General features: G+C 45.2%; 1 protein-coding gene across 4 annotated transcripts in view; it reads left to right on the forward strand.

Moving 5' to 3' along the window:
- The window catches only part of FAM65B (family with sequence similarity 65, member B), a 57615-nt gene that overhangs the window by 32524 nt on the left and 9611 nt on the right, over positions 1 to 15480 (forward strand). The window contains exons 7-14 of one of the 4 annotated variants that reach the window (XM_025147283.3): positions 1155 to 1304; positions 2196 to 2259; positions 5650 to 5693; positions 6724 to 6849; positions 8342 to 8490; positions 9195 to 9324; positions 11242 to 11931; positions 14461 to 14645. In XM_025147283.3, coding sequence (XP_025003051.2) covers positions 1155 to 1304; positions 2196 to 2259; positions 5650 to 5693; positions 6724 to 6849; positions 8342 to 8490; positions 9195 to 9324; positions 11242 to 11931; positions 14461 to 14645 — 1538 coding nt within the window. Of the gene's footprint in view, positions 1 to 1154; positions 1305 to 2195; positions 2260 to 5649; positions 5694 to 6723; positions 6850 to 8341; positions 8491 to 9194; positions 9325 to 11241; positions 14387 to 14460; positions 14646 to 15480 lie in introns of those variants that run through there. The other 3 variants (XM_040684558.2, XM_040684568.2, NM_001012865.3) reach the window with 3 other exon arrangements.

Raw genomic sequence — 15480 nt, forward strand, 5'->3', positions numbered from 1 at the left:
GATGCTGCCTATGGCTTCCATTACTCTTTGCTGTACCATTTCACTTGCACAGTAGTTCCCACGTTGGTTGGAGAACCAACAGTAAGGGCTTCTGCTATCAGGAGTACAAGTGTGCCTCGTACAAGTCAACATTGAGCTTTGAAGAAGTCAGGAAGAGCAGTCCCACTCCAAACAAATAATCAGTGATACCTTTCGCCAGAGATTAAGCAGGCTTGAAAATAAAAATTGGCAATTGCAGCACACCTGCATCAGGATCATTTCCAGCACAGTGAAATGATCATAGGCTAACAAAGCCAAGGTGCTGGAAGCTTCCACAGAGAGAAATTCTGCTGCAAGAATTCATGAGTGAGAACCAGCATGAGCAGGGCAGACAATGTCAGAGAACAAAGGAAAACAGTTATTCTAGATAGAGAACAGGTATCATCCCATCTTCACAGGGACATTAGAAGCAGGAAGAGATGCATCTTTCTCTTTTCCTCTCCTCCCCCTGATAATGTCAGATTAGAAACCCTGTCTTCTCAACTATAAATTAAACTGTACCATTATAGACTTCCACTGGACAGCTTGGATGGCACAAACATATACATTCAGTGCAGGGATTAAAGGGAAAAGGGAAACCAAAGCACTCCCTTCTCCCAGTCTTACCCATCAGTCCAACATCGCAACAGTCTCAATGCATGTCTGGTGTTGGCAATACTGAAGGGATTGCTGTCCCTAATAAATGTGCCAGTTAACATGCCCACTCCCATTTGGCAGTGTGGACATTGCCCACACCTTTCAAAGAGCACTTACTACACCAGTATATTTTAGAAGCTTGCTGCATTCCTCCTGTACAGCTGCAGTTGCACAACTGGAGGGAAAGGCAGCAGCAAAACTTAAAGGCATACAGGGTAAGCAGATGAGTTGCTGCAAGCATCTGTTATCACACATAACATAGAAGATATTTCTATCTTCTCCTGATTTTTTTTTTTTTTTGGTCAGCTGTAACAGTATCACAGCTTCATTGACAGCTTCATTCATCCACTCACTCTCCATCTGAGGGCTTAATCACTTGCTTGGCTTAGTTTCCTTGCAATGCAATCATTTTATTTCATTGAGTTCTCAGGGCTTTTTTGTTGTTGTTGTTTCTTTTTTCCCTCCATTGTTTGCTCTAGGTGGATGAGCTTTACGAGGCCTACTGTATCCAGAGACGTCTCTGTGATGGTGCCAGCAAAATGAAGCAGGCCTTTGCGATGTCTCCTGCCAGCAAAGCAGCTCGAGAGAGTTTAACCGAAATCAACAGGAGTTACAAGGAGTACACAGAGGTATGTCCTCATCTGTCTGGTCTTTCATTTTCACACTGTTGAAAGGCCATGAAAACTTGGCCACTTATTTCAGCGATAATCACATCCAGATAAAAGGGTTAACATGTAAAATTAGCGAAGGAAGATTGTTAGTTACTTATTTGTCTTCAAGTGAATGCCTGATATCTTACAAAGACAGATGACATAAGCCCACAGAGTTCTTTGAAATAATAATGGTTATGTTCCAAAAGACCAGGGCTATACCCCAGGAACCACCTCATGTAAAGAAGTCTGCCCTGGACCTACGTATGTTGTAACCATACATGCTCCTTCCCACCCTGCAGACGTTCAGGTGGCAGGGTAGCTAGAACAAGCAGACATCTTGTGCTTTGCATCCAGTTTCAATTGCTGTGATGGCTATCTATTTTATTAAACCAGCAGTTTAATTAAGGAAAGTCTAATAGTGCTGCAAACATCACAGCGCACAAGCTGTGGCATCCTGCCTAGCTCTTCTGGGGAGGGTCAAGTACCCATCTCACACAGTCTTTATTTTTAACGTCATCCATGTTTCTTGGGAGAGTAAAAACATGCTGGGAGCTACTCTGGCACAGAGCTGCTGCTGGCCTGCGTCCTGGCTGGAGAAGACAGGGACAGTAGCCATGCTACACTTCAAGGGCCACAGCTGCCTGCTGCCAAAGCCAGGATTAGATCGCAGGGTTACATTCAGCTTCAGTGTGAGCAGGCATAGCTCAGCTGCTGTTTTTAGGGCCAGGTTTTGCTAAAAGCAAGAGGAGCTCTTGCATATTGATTTTAATGAAAAATACCTTTCCTCTGCATAATACAAGTGTTTATTTCCAAATAGACCTTAAAAAGACAGTTTGTCTGACCTCGCTATTCTGTATTCCAACACAGAACATGTGCACCATAGAAGCAGAGCTGGAAAACCTGCTGGGGGAGTTTTGTATCAAGATGAAAGGTAATTACCTTTTCACCTTTCCTTTCACTGAACAGCAGAAGTCAGTCTGTGCCTGGTACTGAGGGCACTGAGATGCTTTGGTTTTGTATGTACTTAACAAGCATGCTTTCCCCTCCCCTCCACTGCACCAACTGCTGAGCCTTCAAACTCTGACTTGCACCTCTGCCCTGTGGAAAGGATCACAGAGCTGGGGACAGAGTTTGCAGAGAGATTCTTCCAATAAGATGATGCATGTTTACAAGGGAGATGTGCTAGTTAGGCTTTCCCAAACGCTCCTCCCAACAGCCAAAACAATTGAGTTTGAAGGCTGCTGCACCTTTTGCCTCTGTCCCCACAACCCTTTAAGAGCTACATGAACGTCCATGGAGCTGAACTTCAAAATAGTAAACCCAAGGCGATACAGCGCAGAAAGGAAATTGCATCAAGCTGCACCCCTCGGGGCATTTCCATAGTTGCTGTAAATGCAGTGCAGTGCACAGTTCAAGACAGGATGACATGTTGCAGAAGGCACCAGGGCATCACAAACAACTGAGCTGAAAAGGCCTGGCCCCTTCTCTCTTGTATGCCCAAGTCTTCCAGGAAGGCCTGCGGGCTGCATTGAAGCAGAGAGCAAACTACAGATGACAGCTACATCTAAACTTATTCTTGTACCATGAAGAAGCCAAATGAGAAATTAGCAAAGAGAAATGCCATATTGCCAAGTATGTTCTAATTAGGACACCATGACTCCTATGTAGGTCACTTTCCCTAGGAATGGGAATCCGGTAGGACAATCCAGCTTTTGCTATTGGCACAGCTAGAGTAGCTCCAGCACAAAAAAAAGTAGTGATCACATAGCAAGCTTCACTCTTTCATTACACCAAAACACATCCAGCTAGATGTGATCTAATGTTAAAAATCAAAGTATTCCTCCCCCCAAAGCTTATCTGTTCCTAGCCACTCCAGTGATAGTTATTTTTGTGTACTCTGTCGCTTGCGTGGAAAGCGAGCCAACCCACACACCACCATCAGGAAGCAGGGGGCCCACGCTGTGTTTTTATGATTGATATATATATATATTTATAAAGCCTAATCATTTCTCAAAATAAAGATAATAAACTTGTTAGAATGAGCAGTAGCTCAGGATTAATCAGCTGAAATTGAACAGGAAAATCCAGTGTGGGACTGTAGAAGTCCGTGTGGGTGAGCCATGAGCCCTGTTGTGATGCACAGGGAAGTGCCCCGACCCTCTTTGAAGCACCGGAACAGCAGACAGTGAAACACTCAGCCATCTCAGAGCAACACTCTGGCCCAGCACTAAAGTCCACCTGCCCACATTCCTGCACTGGAGCAGAGCTATGCATGCTGCAGAAGGTTTCAGGGCCCTGAACACAAAATATGTTTGTGTTCTGACACCTTACACAGCCACCTAGCGGCCCTGTCCTGCCATTAATTGTACTGACCCCTCAGGGAGCAACCACCTCCCCCTCCCAGTCTGTATTTCGAGCCCAGGGCACTGCTTTCACAAAGCTGTTTGAAGCTGTACAAGCAGGAGGTGGTAGGGAGGTGGGGATCACCCTCTTCTCCCAGGTAACAGCGACAGGATGAGAGGGAATGGCCTCAGTTTGCATCAGGGGACGTTCAGGTTGAATATTAGGGAAAATTTCTTCTCAGAAAGAGCGGTGAGGCAGTGGCACAGGCTGCCCACTGAGGTGTTTAAGAACCGTGTGGCACTGAGGGACATTGTTAGTGGGCACAGTGGAGATGGGTCGACAATTGGACTAGATGATCCAAGTGGTCTTTTCCAACCTTAACGATTTTATGAGGAGAGCCATTGGCTCCTGCTATACACTTAGGCCCCAGGAGCCACTCATGTCACCAAAACCTACGTCCCCTGTGACAGCGATGTGAGCTCAGCAGCTGTGCACTGTTTGATCTTGCTGTCATCAGGCTGCAGAGACCTGAGCAGCACCAGCAGCCTTAGGACCTCATTCCCTGCCCAAGCTGGTGCCTGGCAGGGCCTGTCACCAGGCATAGACCTCAGCTCCAGACAGCACACACGCGGAGGCCCCAACCACATCCCCCCATCCAGTGAGCAAAGAGGCCTTTTATGTTCCTCAGATGCTTTCAGAGATGTGTCCCAGCAGAGATCAAATTCCTTTGTAAAAGTGTGCCTAGGGAGAGAGGAACAGCAGTGGAGTGCTAGAAAGTTTGAATTATTTATAAACAGTAAATAAATTAGACAGGAATCGGTAATATGAGCTCTGAACAAGGGCATCTTTGTTCAGCTAAGGAATAGGATGAGTGAAGAAAATTATTTTCTGGTCAAAGAAATGAGCAGCAGATTACAGGGACAGGCCATGACTGTACAATAAGGATCTAGTTGGTCCCACAGCCCAGAAGAAGCCAATACTAGGGCACATCTTTGCTGTGCTAACACACCTCTTTCTTTCTCTCTCTCCATGTACCAGCAGCAGCTGGTATGAGAAGGCAAAAAAGACGTGGTGCATGTCTGGGGTGGTGAGCAGCTGAAGGAAGTGAAGCAATTATTTTTTTCTTAATAGCAAAACAAATGTAGTAGCTACCTAATGAAGAGATCAGTGAGGAAGAAGAGATTCCCTGTGCAGAGGGTTGGGTGACCAGAAAGCAGTCAGTTGCCCCCATCCTGCAGGAGGGGGAGTTCCAAGGCCAGGAGGAGGGTGGTGGCTTCCCTGAGATTCCAGGATGGTCATGAGCCCCAGGAAACTTTCCATTTCATATGTATGGTGCCAATGCAGAAATAGCATCATGACATCCTTTTAAGAAAAGCTCTCAAGCAGACAGTGCAGCAAAGCTCTTGTAGCATATATCTCACCCCTCTGGGGAAAGACGGGATGAATCTCATATTACAGAGGTCACTTGTGGTTCTTGACGCAGTTAGCTCTCAAAGACACTGGGGTAGTACAGCAGTGATTACATTATGCATACAGAAGCAGTCCCTCTCCCTCACTGTTACCACTAAGAAGTTACAACACAGACTACTTATTAGAACAGATAGTTGGGGCTGATTTGGGTTAACCTGCAAGCACCGCATGGTAATCAGCAGCTCGCCTACACGTTCTGATAGTCAGAGCATGAAGCTCAGCTTCTGAAGCCAGATGACGTCAGGAAGCTATTTCTTCTGTTTTATATTTATTACACTAAAGGGAGAATTATGCTTGGAGGAACGAAAGCTGGGAAGTGCGAGTCTTTGATATGCACAAAACCACTACGTGATGAATTTCTGTACCAAAGGGAAAAAAAAACCAGTCCTCCCCATAGAGTGTGGGCTGACAGGGCTGCTGCCCTCTGCTGTCACAGCTTGGTGGCTACTGGGTAGGCCCAGGGGTCTGTCCGCCTGCACTGACCCTCACTCCCTGTCTCTCTCCCCAGGTCTGGCTGGCTTCGCTCGGCTCTGCCCTGGGGATCAGTATGAGGTATGTAGCACTTGGCTTCTGGATCAACAGAAAGGGAATTAAAAGGGAGGCGGACTTCTGCCGCATTTTACTCCACATTGAATAAAACTCACTGACATCTCCATGCCAAGAAACAGCTGCTACTTCTCCTGTAAGCTCCCTGAAAAGCATCGCAGATCTCTATCTGCCTGTGTTAAAGCATCTGTCACAAGACCTGCAAATTATATTTGGAGCACTGGGTGATAGCTATTCCATGAGCTACAACACTTTTTTTTTTTAAATTAAAATAAGGCTTTTTTCTTGTGTTTAAATGTCTCCCAGAATTAGGGCATGCTTCTCACCACCTTGTTCTCAACAAGCATTTCTAATTCTTCTGGAAATAAAGCATATGCCTCACCCTATGTATGCAGCTCGCTGGAGAGGTCCTTGCAAACGTTCTTTACTGAATACTGGACTTTTCTTGATGGAGCAGAAAGACACAGTATCATTTCTTGAGACCCCAGTGCTACATGCTGTGAAGCTGTGTCAGTATCTCAGGTCACTGCAGTGACCTAGAGGACATCAAGAGCAGGTTCCTTAGAAACAGGTTAGATCAGAAGTCTCCAACTCTGTCCAGGGCAGAGCTACACCTGCAGGGAATTTGCAGTAGCTTCATTATGGATTCCCCCTACAACCTGCACTTCACAGCTGTCTTGGTCATTGATTCCCTACTCTGGCTATCAACAATTTTTCCCACCGCTTTCATGCCTGCAAGCCTCTGCAGGCCCAGTGTTGGTGCTGGTTTCACCCAGCCAGCTCTGAAGTCCATGGCAGCCTCACCAGCATACCACCTCAGTTTGAGGTGTTGCACCACTGTCACTCCATTTTCATCATCAGCCAAAGCCCTGCAGCTACAGAGGCCTCTCAGCAGGGGATGGCGAAACCCCACATAGCCGCCCCTTCAAGCTGTAGGAGTTAGAGAACTGGCAAATGAGGATCTTCTCTTTCCAATGTTTTTGCATTAAGAGAACTTATTTCTCAAGATAATAAGAGGACTTTTCTTTTTTTTCAGATTTTCATGCGTTACGGTCGCCAACGATGGAAACTGAAAGGCAAAATAGAAGTGAATGGCAAGCAAAGCTGGGATGGAGAAGAAATGGTCTTCCTCCCTCTAATTGTTGGGCTGATCTCCATAAAGGTATGCATACTACTCTGCCTGCAAGCAAGGCGAGAGCCAAGATGTTGCCTTTACATGCACCAATATAGAAGTAGATCATGAAATTTCTTTGAAAGGAGTCATGATTAGTATTTCAAACACATCTGACTGAATGAAGTGCCATAGTACTATGCAATCCTAGATGCTACAAGGCTAATCAGTTTGGTAGCGCTGTGGGAGACGTTGTCTTAATGCTCTCTATGCAGGTGCCTTTACTAACATAACCGTTGCCTCACGTCACTCTCCAGCAACTCTTAGTTATTTCTACCAAAGCAAAATAAATCTATAGAAACCTATTTGCTTACAGCATTCAGCAAAACAATCACAGAATGGCCTGGGTTGGAAGGGACCTCAAGGATCATGAATCTCCAAACCCCCACCACTGGCAGGGCCACCAACATCCCCATTTAATACTAGACCAGGCTGCCCAGGGCCCCATCCAACCTGGCCTTGAACACCTCCAGGGACGGGGCAGCCACAACCTCTCTGGGCAACAACAACAAAAACAAACTGAAAACAACAACAAAAAAAATCCACTAGTGATGAGTTAGTTAATACTGCTCAGACAAAAGAGCAGCATCTGTTGATCTGGAGGAATACAGAGGTCTCCAGTTCAAACACATGTAGGGGACAATCAGGTGTAAGTTGGAACAGCCCCAAGGCTCAGTCCCCTCCCCCAGCTGCATTAAACAGACTTATGCACCTGATTCTTTTGCAGCAGTTCCCTAGAATACAGCAGTTCCCAAAGTTTATTAACATCTCTCTTCCTCTCTGGCTCCAGATCCTGTCCTCTGTGCAGGGTCTGCACATATAACTATCCCTCTGAATTCTCAGGAAAAGAAATATACACACATGTAAGTTTAAGTAGTGCCATGCTCTACTGTTACTATAAAAACTTATATGGTTTTTTGAGGGATTCTTCCCTACTAGATTTGTGCAGGTCTTCACCAAACACCACTGTAGATGTAACAATTACATAGGTTCAGAGTTATAGGAAACAAATACAGAGACATGAGTCCCCTTAGGAATTACTAAGTAGGCAGACTTTATTAGGAAATGCCCTAATATGAAAGCCACCTATTGCAGAAAGAATATTAGATGGAATAACACCAAATACTCTATGCCTGCTACTGCTACTCCCTCATACTCTACATACGGTCACTGCTAAAGAACAAATACAACACAAGACAGTCCTTGGTCTGAACCAGCATGCTTGTTCTCTTCTGACACCAACAAAAACCATAAAGTAAACATACAAGATATGCCTGCATTTTGTATGCACTCATCCATTTACAAAAAAGAGAGAATAAATTCTCATTTTTCTCTTAAGTTACGAACACGCAACAAATATAGTCATATTTTAAAAGCCTTTTAGTAAGAGACCCAGACCAGAGGAAAACAAAACTATTCCTTGTATTTAAGGATTACAGTACCTTGCGTGGTTCTAGATGTCCTGTTTTTTTTTCTTTCATAGGTGACAGAAGTGAAGGGCCTTGCTACTCACATCCTTGTAGGAAGCGTTACCTGTGAAACAAAAGACCTATTTGCAGCTCGGCCCCAGGTGGTTGCAGTAGACATTAACGACCTTGGCACAATCAAGCTGAACCTTGAAATCACCTGGTAGTAAGTAGAACTGGTTGGATGGTCTCTGGGTCAAGGGGCTGTTCTAAGAAAAATAAATCAAAATCAACCACACAGAAGAGGTCTATCAATGTGGTGTCTTCTCTCTTTGTGGGAAAAAATATGGTTTGGAAGCTAGAGTCTGTGGGCTTTGTACATGGCATTAGGGCAGTGGGAAGTGTGGGTAAGCTGATAACGTTTGGATACAAACCCAATTCTCAGTGTGTTTTAATGAAATAGGCAACTGTCATGTAATGTTAATGTTTGTAACTTTTACAGTCGTGTATGCTATTTCTTGTAATGCAATAAACATGAAGCTAGCAATGGCAGCAACTGATTTCCTTTATAATGCAACAGCTCTATTAGCTACTGTTAACTCTGCTGAGCACCTTCCTTGTTACCACACGTGCTGCCTGTCAACTCAGCTCCAAGAATACCTTTCTCTGAGAAGCAGGCAGTGCTGCATAAATGATTTCTGAGAATAAAGTGCTATTATCAGGAATGAAAGCTGCACTTCTGAGCCTGCTGCTTAATTAACAATGCCTTCTTTTAAACGCTTCAGTTTAAAACAACGCCACCTCTGAGTTTTCATGTGCTAATAAACACCCTTCTCAAAAAAATCCTTTCTGTGGACCTGAAATTCCTTCTCCATCAGCCTAACAGTGTTTTTTGTTGCTCTTGTTTTTTCCCTGTCTGTGTGCTTGCAGCCCCTTTGATGTGGAAGACCTGACCCCCTCCACTGGAAACGTGAGCAAGGCCTCTGCTCTCCAGAGGAGAATGTCCATGTACAGCCAAGGCACTCCAGAGACGCCAACCTTCAAGGACCACTCGTTCTTTGTAAGCCCTCCTTGACTTCGTGTTTATGTAATGAGAAACCCTAGCGCAGTTCAAACACTGCAAACGCTTCGTTGCTTTCCACATCTAGGCCTTTTTCCCTGGTGTCAGCAAGTTACCCTCACAAATACTTACAAAGCAAATGCATTTCTAGCTGCTAATCCTCAAAGAAGGTGACGGTGGTCCTGGCATGCTGTATGGCCAACTACCATGTAACTATTCTTCTCGCATGACTGCTGTGTTACTTCAGTAGTCCTTATAAAATGTCTGTTCTTCCCATAGCAGTGGTTAAACAGCCAGTGCAGCAGTGGGATTTTTAATGTGTCCCCTGGTGAAAAAGAGGTTCGTAAGGTGCTCTTAGCTTTTGCATGAAACTAATTCTGAATGCTTTATAAGGACTGTATATTAAGCTGAATAAGCCATCTGTAGAGATGTGAATTTTACAAGTGCTACATCCCATGCCTTTAATTTAAATACTCTGCTACGAATCATTCAGTTAACCTGCCCTCCTCACCATGTTTGCTTTTAACTGTTGAAGAAATGGCTGCATCCCCTGCAAGACAGGCCAAGGTTGGCAATCTTAGATGCTCTGCAAGACACTTTCTTTGACAAGCTTCGGCGCAGTCGCTCTTTTAGTGATCTGCCATCGCTCAGGCTAAGCCCCAAAGCAGGGCTAGAGCTATATGTGAGTCCTGGTATTTGTGTGCTGAAGGAGTCTATCAGGGCCCATGTGGCATCTCCGTTCCCATGCATGCTTCGTTTGCTGCTCTCTGGTGCAACTTGCTTATTTTGCTGACTGCTGATGGGGGGAGAGTGTGAGTGTGAGCCCATGCTGCTTGCGGTATAGCAAAGTTAGCCTTGGTTTCTACAGGGATAATGATCTGAGGGGGGAGTGCAGGGCAGGAGCACAAGCCAATATGGTATTCTTAAAAATGGCATTATTAAAAATGGTGTGTCATACTGACTGATGTTATACATTTGCTGAGTGACTTGACTTTCAGCAGTAAAGGAGAGGTTGAAAGCGTACTCCTGTGAGGGGAAAGAAATAAATCGTAGGCTATCGTTATGTTTAGGGAAAAAAGCTGCTGGGAAAATGATGCAAATTTTGGACATTTTAACTCTAAGTGCCTTGCCAACATGTGAGTGCTTATAGTTCCTTCCAGCAAATTGTCAGCAAAATACTAGTTGTCATTCATCTGTGCTGTGCTTTTGCATGAGTTTGCCATGTAATGAAGGCTAAAATTTGCTTCGGAGTCCATCAGTGTGAAATTTCAGTCTTTGATTTATTACATTCTGGCTCCAGGCAGGTTTTTGTACTTCCCCTTCTTACTGCTTTTTGCCTTTCTTTCTGTTCTGAAAATTGTGTAAGATAATAGGATTTGTACTACAGCTCTGTGATGCTTCAAACCTGATAGCAGGGTCATATCCCCATTAAAATGATGTGACAGTGGAGAAACTTTTGGAGCAGACTGTTGTACAGTTTAAGGATTGCTAATTTAGAAGTCAGGAAAAAAATACGACAGAAATCTCTAAGAATGTGAAAATGTAGCCAAGATAACTTAAGTGCAGCCCACCAAGAAGGACATTGCCCCACTTCTTGTGGGAAGTGCAATGGAAGTGGTGTCGGAGTCAATTTGCTTAGACAAGCGGTGCTTAGGGCTGCTATGGGACATGCTTACCAGAGCTCTTGGCTTACCCCAAAGAGATGTTGAACCTGGAGTTCCCAGCAGAATCCTGCTGGAGTCAGGAGTTGTCCCAGATGAAAGCACAAATTGGATTTCGAGTGATTTTTCCATTTCTCAAGTCTTGACTGCTTCTCTAATCTTACTCCTTGCATTTGTCTTTCCCAGACACATAGATGATTTTTTTTTCTTTCCAATGAGACATGAAAGACATTTTCTCTCTCAATTATCTTTTCAGTCAAACTTGCCAGATGATGTCTTTGAAAATGGAACGGCAGCCACTGAGAAACGGCCTCTTTCCTTCACTTTTGGCGACCTGCCTTATGAAGACCGCGTGCCCCCTGCCAACCCAGCAGAGCCCTCCTCTGCTCACGTCAGCTCCAGCCCCGATATCACCACCGCTGCTACCCAGCACCGAGCTCTCAAGTCGTCCGAGAGCTCGAGCCCAGACTGCAGCAGCAGTGACTCCTGCGGAGACGCCGTCCCTGAGCCCAAGGACCTGCCATCCCCGGGAGAGGCAGTGGTGACCGGGAACAAGGTCACCCCCAGGGCACGTTCTGAAGTTTGCCAAAAGCCCTCCGATGCTGGGAGTGATCGTGTCTTCATAGAGGCAAACGTCCCGGTGTCTCTTCTGCAAGACACGGATGAAGGTTCTGAGCTGAAGCCGGTGGAGCTGGACACCTATGAGGGCAACATCACCAAGCAGCTGGTGAAAAGGTTGACATCTGCCGAGGTGCCTGGGACCCCAGAGAGGTTGCCTTGTGAGGGGTCCATCAGTGGGGAATCAGAAGGCTACAAGTCTTATCTCGATGGAAGCATTGAGGAAGCCTTGCAAGGGCTTCTCTTAGCTCTTGAGCCGCATAAAGAGCAGTACAAAGAGTTTCAGGACCTGGACCAGGAAGTGATGCATCTGGATGACATCCTAAAAGTGAGTACATTTTCGGAAAGTACTACACTAAAGGATATCTGAGCGAGTAGAATCTCTTCCTGTTCCTCGCAAACATCAAATCAGAGATCACTTAACAGATTTGCTCCTGTTGGAGCACCCTTTCACAGTGTTGTATTTTTAAACTTGCGTCTGCAGTGTGCTGGTGGTAGCCTTGTATGCCAAAGCAACGGATCCTTTAATCTACTCTAACCTTGGGGGAAAGAGAAAAAGGTACAATGGCAGAGGGGTAATTACATTACGCCTTTCTCTGCAGAAGCCACTTGAGAGCCTGCTAGTTGTGCCATACTGGAGATCAGATTATAGCCAATCTTCTGCCTTTAAAATTCAGAGGCCGCATCCTTGGTGGGTGTACTTTGGCACTCAACCACATAGAGCTCTGCAAAACTACACCAGCTGAGGATCAGGCCGTGTAGGCATGGCAGCTGAATTTTCTAAACTGCCAAAGTGATTTTGAAGCACAGATCCTACTGAAGGTTGCCATTCCTTCCTTGTTTTTTTCCCAAGCCTTCCCCTTTTTTCCCCCCGTGCATTTTCTAAAAGAAGACATCCTGTCTTTACACCAGGATGAACCAAACACATTGAAGATCGGAAAGAAGTAATGAATTTTGTATGTGTGTTGTTAATATGTTGCCTGCTGATCACTGTGACTCATATCTCCCCTGTGAATAATAACTCGTGACGTGTTACTGTGCAAATACTATCACATGGGAAATCATTTCAAATGCTTCATATTCATATGCAAGTTGGTCTGATAGTCATTTAAATCTCATCCTTTAAAAACAAAGCTGAGAAGGAAGGAGGGAAGCCTTCATCTTTTTACAAAAAAAAAAAAAAGCCCACAGCTTTGTTATTATCTTTGTTTCCATTGGTGTATGCAGCTGCATGGCATTTCTCCAAGTAAAGTGGGGTTTTCTTTGACAGTCTGCAGCCCCTGATTTTCGTACTATTTCCCCAGTATTTCAAACAGGCAAAGCTACCGTTGCTGTTAATTTTCAACTTCATGGCTGCTGTGCCATGAAGTTGAGCGTCCAAGCAACAGAGGGACAATGGAGACTGCTCATTCACGCTCCTTTTATCAGAAGCCACAAAGGGACAGGCATGGGATAGTGGAAGAGAGGACAGATGTGCAGACAGGAACCCTGCACACTGGGGATGGCTGCTTCTCCCAGACCTACTTTCCATCTGCATGTGGCTATTGACCAGCTTGCAGGTGGATGTACAGCATCCGCAGTGGCAGTGCTGGGCTCAGAAGGCTGAGCTGGAATCGAGCTGTGGCTGAAGAAAGCTCTCTTGGCCATGTCAGATGGTCAGAGAAACACAAAACCCACATGTTGCTGTTGCTCTTGCCTGAAGAAGCCGCACTACCACACTCGAAAGACGTGGCAGCTAAAGCCATCTGTGCCGCAGAAGCAAGACACAGCCCTGTGGAGGTGTTGTGGACTGTGTTTGAACAGTGGAAGACTGTGCTGTCGGTTCAAGGTGACAAGCATCATGAATGCTAACATACAATTTGTGCAAATGATCTAGAAGCGAAACTCAAAGCCTTGACAGATCTAGAGGAGCCAAGGCCAAACTCGGAGGCCAGCTTGTTTCCTTTTACAAGCTGAAACAGAGTCCTAGTTCCTACTTAGGACTGGAAGATGCAGCTTTGTACCTGCAGTGTACATCAGTGGTCATGCAGGGCATGAGGTGCAGAAGTCCTCACACAACTCCAGCTGCTGATCATCATTTGCTCTGGCAAAGTAACCTTGGCATCAAGTCTGTGGGCACACCTGGATGAACCACCACGTGTAACCAGGGCTTTGGTACTTCCTGCAGCACCCGCAAAGCCTTGGTGATATTTCATCCCAGCAGTGAGATAGGATGACTTCCTCCCTCTCTAGACACTGTTGGTTTACAGGTTAGAATGCTACCTTTTTCTGTCACCTAGGAAATTGATGCATGATTAGCTTTTCCTTCATAAGCAATGTGGCTTGAAAGTCCACAGAAGTCCTCTCTCGTCCATCACATGTATACATCTGCAAATGTGGGACCAGTATGGCTTAGCTTCATTGGAGTTATACCTGGAATACATTCGGTAGTGTCACTGTATATATATTTACATATAAATCTGCTTCTGTACCTCTAACAGCCATTATACAGTGTGCCTTTCTCTTTCAAATTCCAGTGTTCTAATTACCATCTCTCCTTTTGGAGGATGCTGAAAGCTGCGTCACTTGGACTTGGGATGTCCTTTCTATAAAACATGCTGATTTTTGCCTTTGCAGGTCTTCTCTTTGGGCAAAAGAGGAGGTAGGATGGGGAGGGGAGGAGGATGGGAAGGATTTCCCAGTTCCCAGGCTTTGATTGTGTATGCTATGAATATGAAGGTTTGAAATGAAGTACCCAATAAAATGAAGTATCATAAATAAAATGAAGAATTTGAAAATTTTAAGCTTTATCCTCTATGTTTTTCTTTCAGTAGTAGCTAATATCTGGGGTTTTCATTGGTTCGTTCTGCCTTTGCAGTGCAAGCCAGCAGTAAGCCGAAGCAGGTCCTCCAGTTTAAGTCTAACAGTTGAAAGTGCTTTAGAAAGCTTTGATTTCCTGAACACCTCTGACTTTGATGATGAGGATGGTGGTGGTGAGGAGGTTTGTAATGGTGGAGGAGGTGCAGACTCAGTATTTTCAGATACTGAGGTTGAGAAGAATAGGTAAGTTTGGAGCAACTGCCAGCTGTGCTTAAGCCAAACTGATTCCCCCAGCTCTTTGTCGCTAACAGAGGATCCCGGTGCACACGTTATTCAAGGAAGACTGACAAATCCTGGAGGAGTTTATAGGGTCAGAGGGCTTCCGGTGGCTGCTGCGTACCAAATCTTTAGCTTCCAGGATAATCTTTTCCCTGTTCAAATATGCACAATCTGCCCCCCCTAAAAGAGATGGGTAAATTAAATTAAGCTGTCATCGATACTGGCAGAGCCTCTTCCTTGACATAGGTTTGGACCTGGCTTTCCTTGGATGTAATTACTAACTCCTCTGTGGTTTTTCCCCCCCTCCCTTTGTCTTTTCTCTCTAGCCGAATGAGTCTTTGCAGTGGATTAAGCTTGTCAATAACAATAACACAGGGCCAGATTTAAGCAGCATGGTGTAGGTTTCCTTTGGAATGTAAGAGTGATGACTGGTACTCTGTCCATGGCCCTGCGTGTTACCTGCCTTTCTTTCATCACTTCTGGTCTTCTGGAGGGAAAAAAAAGAAAGAGAAAAAAAAAAAGAGCTGTGTTGTTTTGTGTTGTGGTTTGCCATTGTTGTGTGACCGTAAGATGCTGTGTTTCGATCATTAGATCCTAAAAGCACACCGGCTTCCTTAGCACTGCCCATGTGTGGCACTAGAGCAGGCAAAAAAGAAAAAGCAGAGCTCAGCTCCCTCAGCCCCCGTGCTTTCCAACGGGACAGCTCTGCTTCTCACATCTTATCGTGGCCTGTTCAAAGCAATTCTGAGTGCAAACAAGCAACAGACGTTCAGTTCCCATCATTTCATTGCGTTGTCTC

The sequence above is a fragment of the Gallus gallus genome, chromosome 2 (genome assembly GCF_016699485.2).
Source record: "Gallus gallus isolate bGalGal1 chromosome 2, bGalGal1.mat.broiler.GRCg7b, whole genome shotgun sequence".
Taxonomy (NCBI): Eukaryota; Metazoa; Chordata; class Aves; order Galliformes; family Phasianidae; genus Gallus; species Gallus gallus.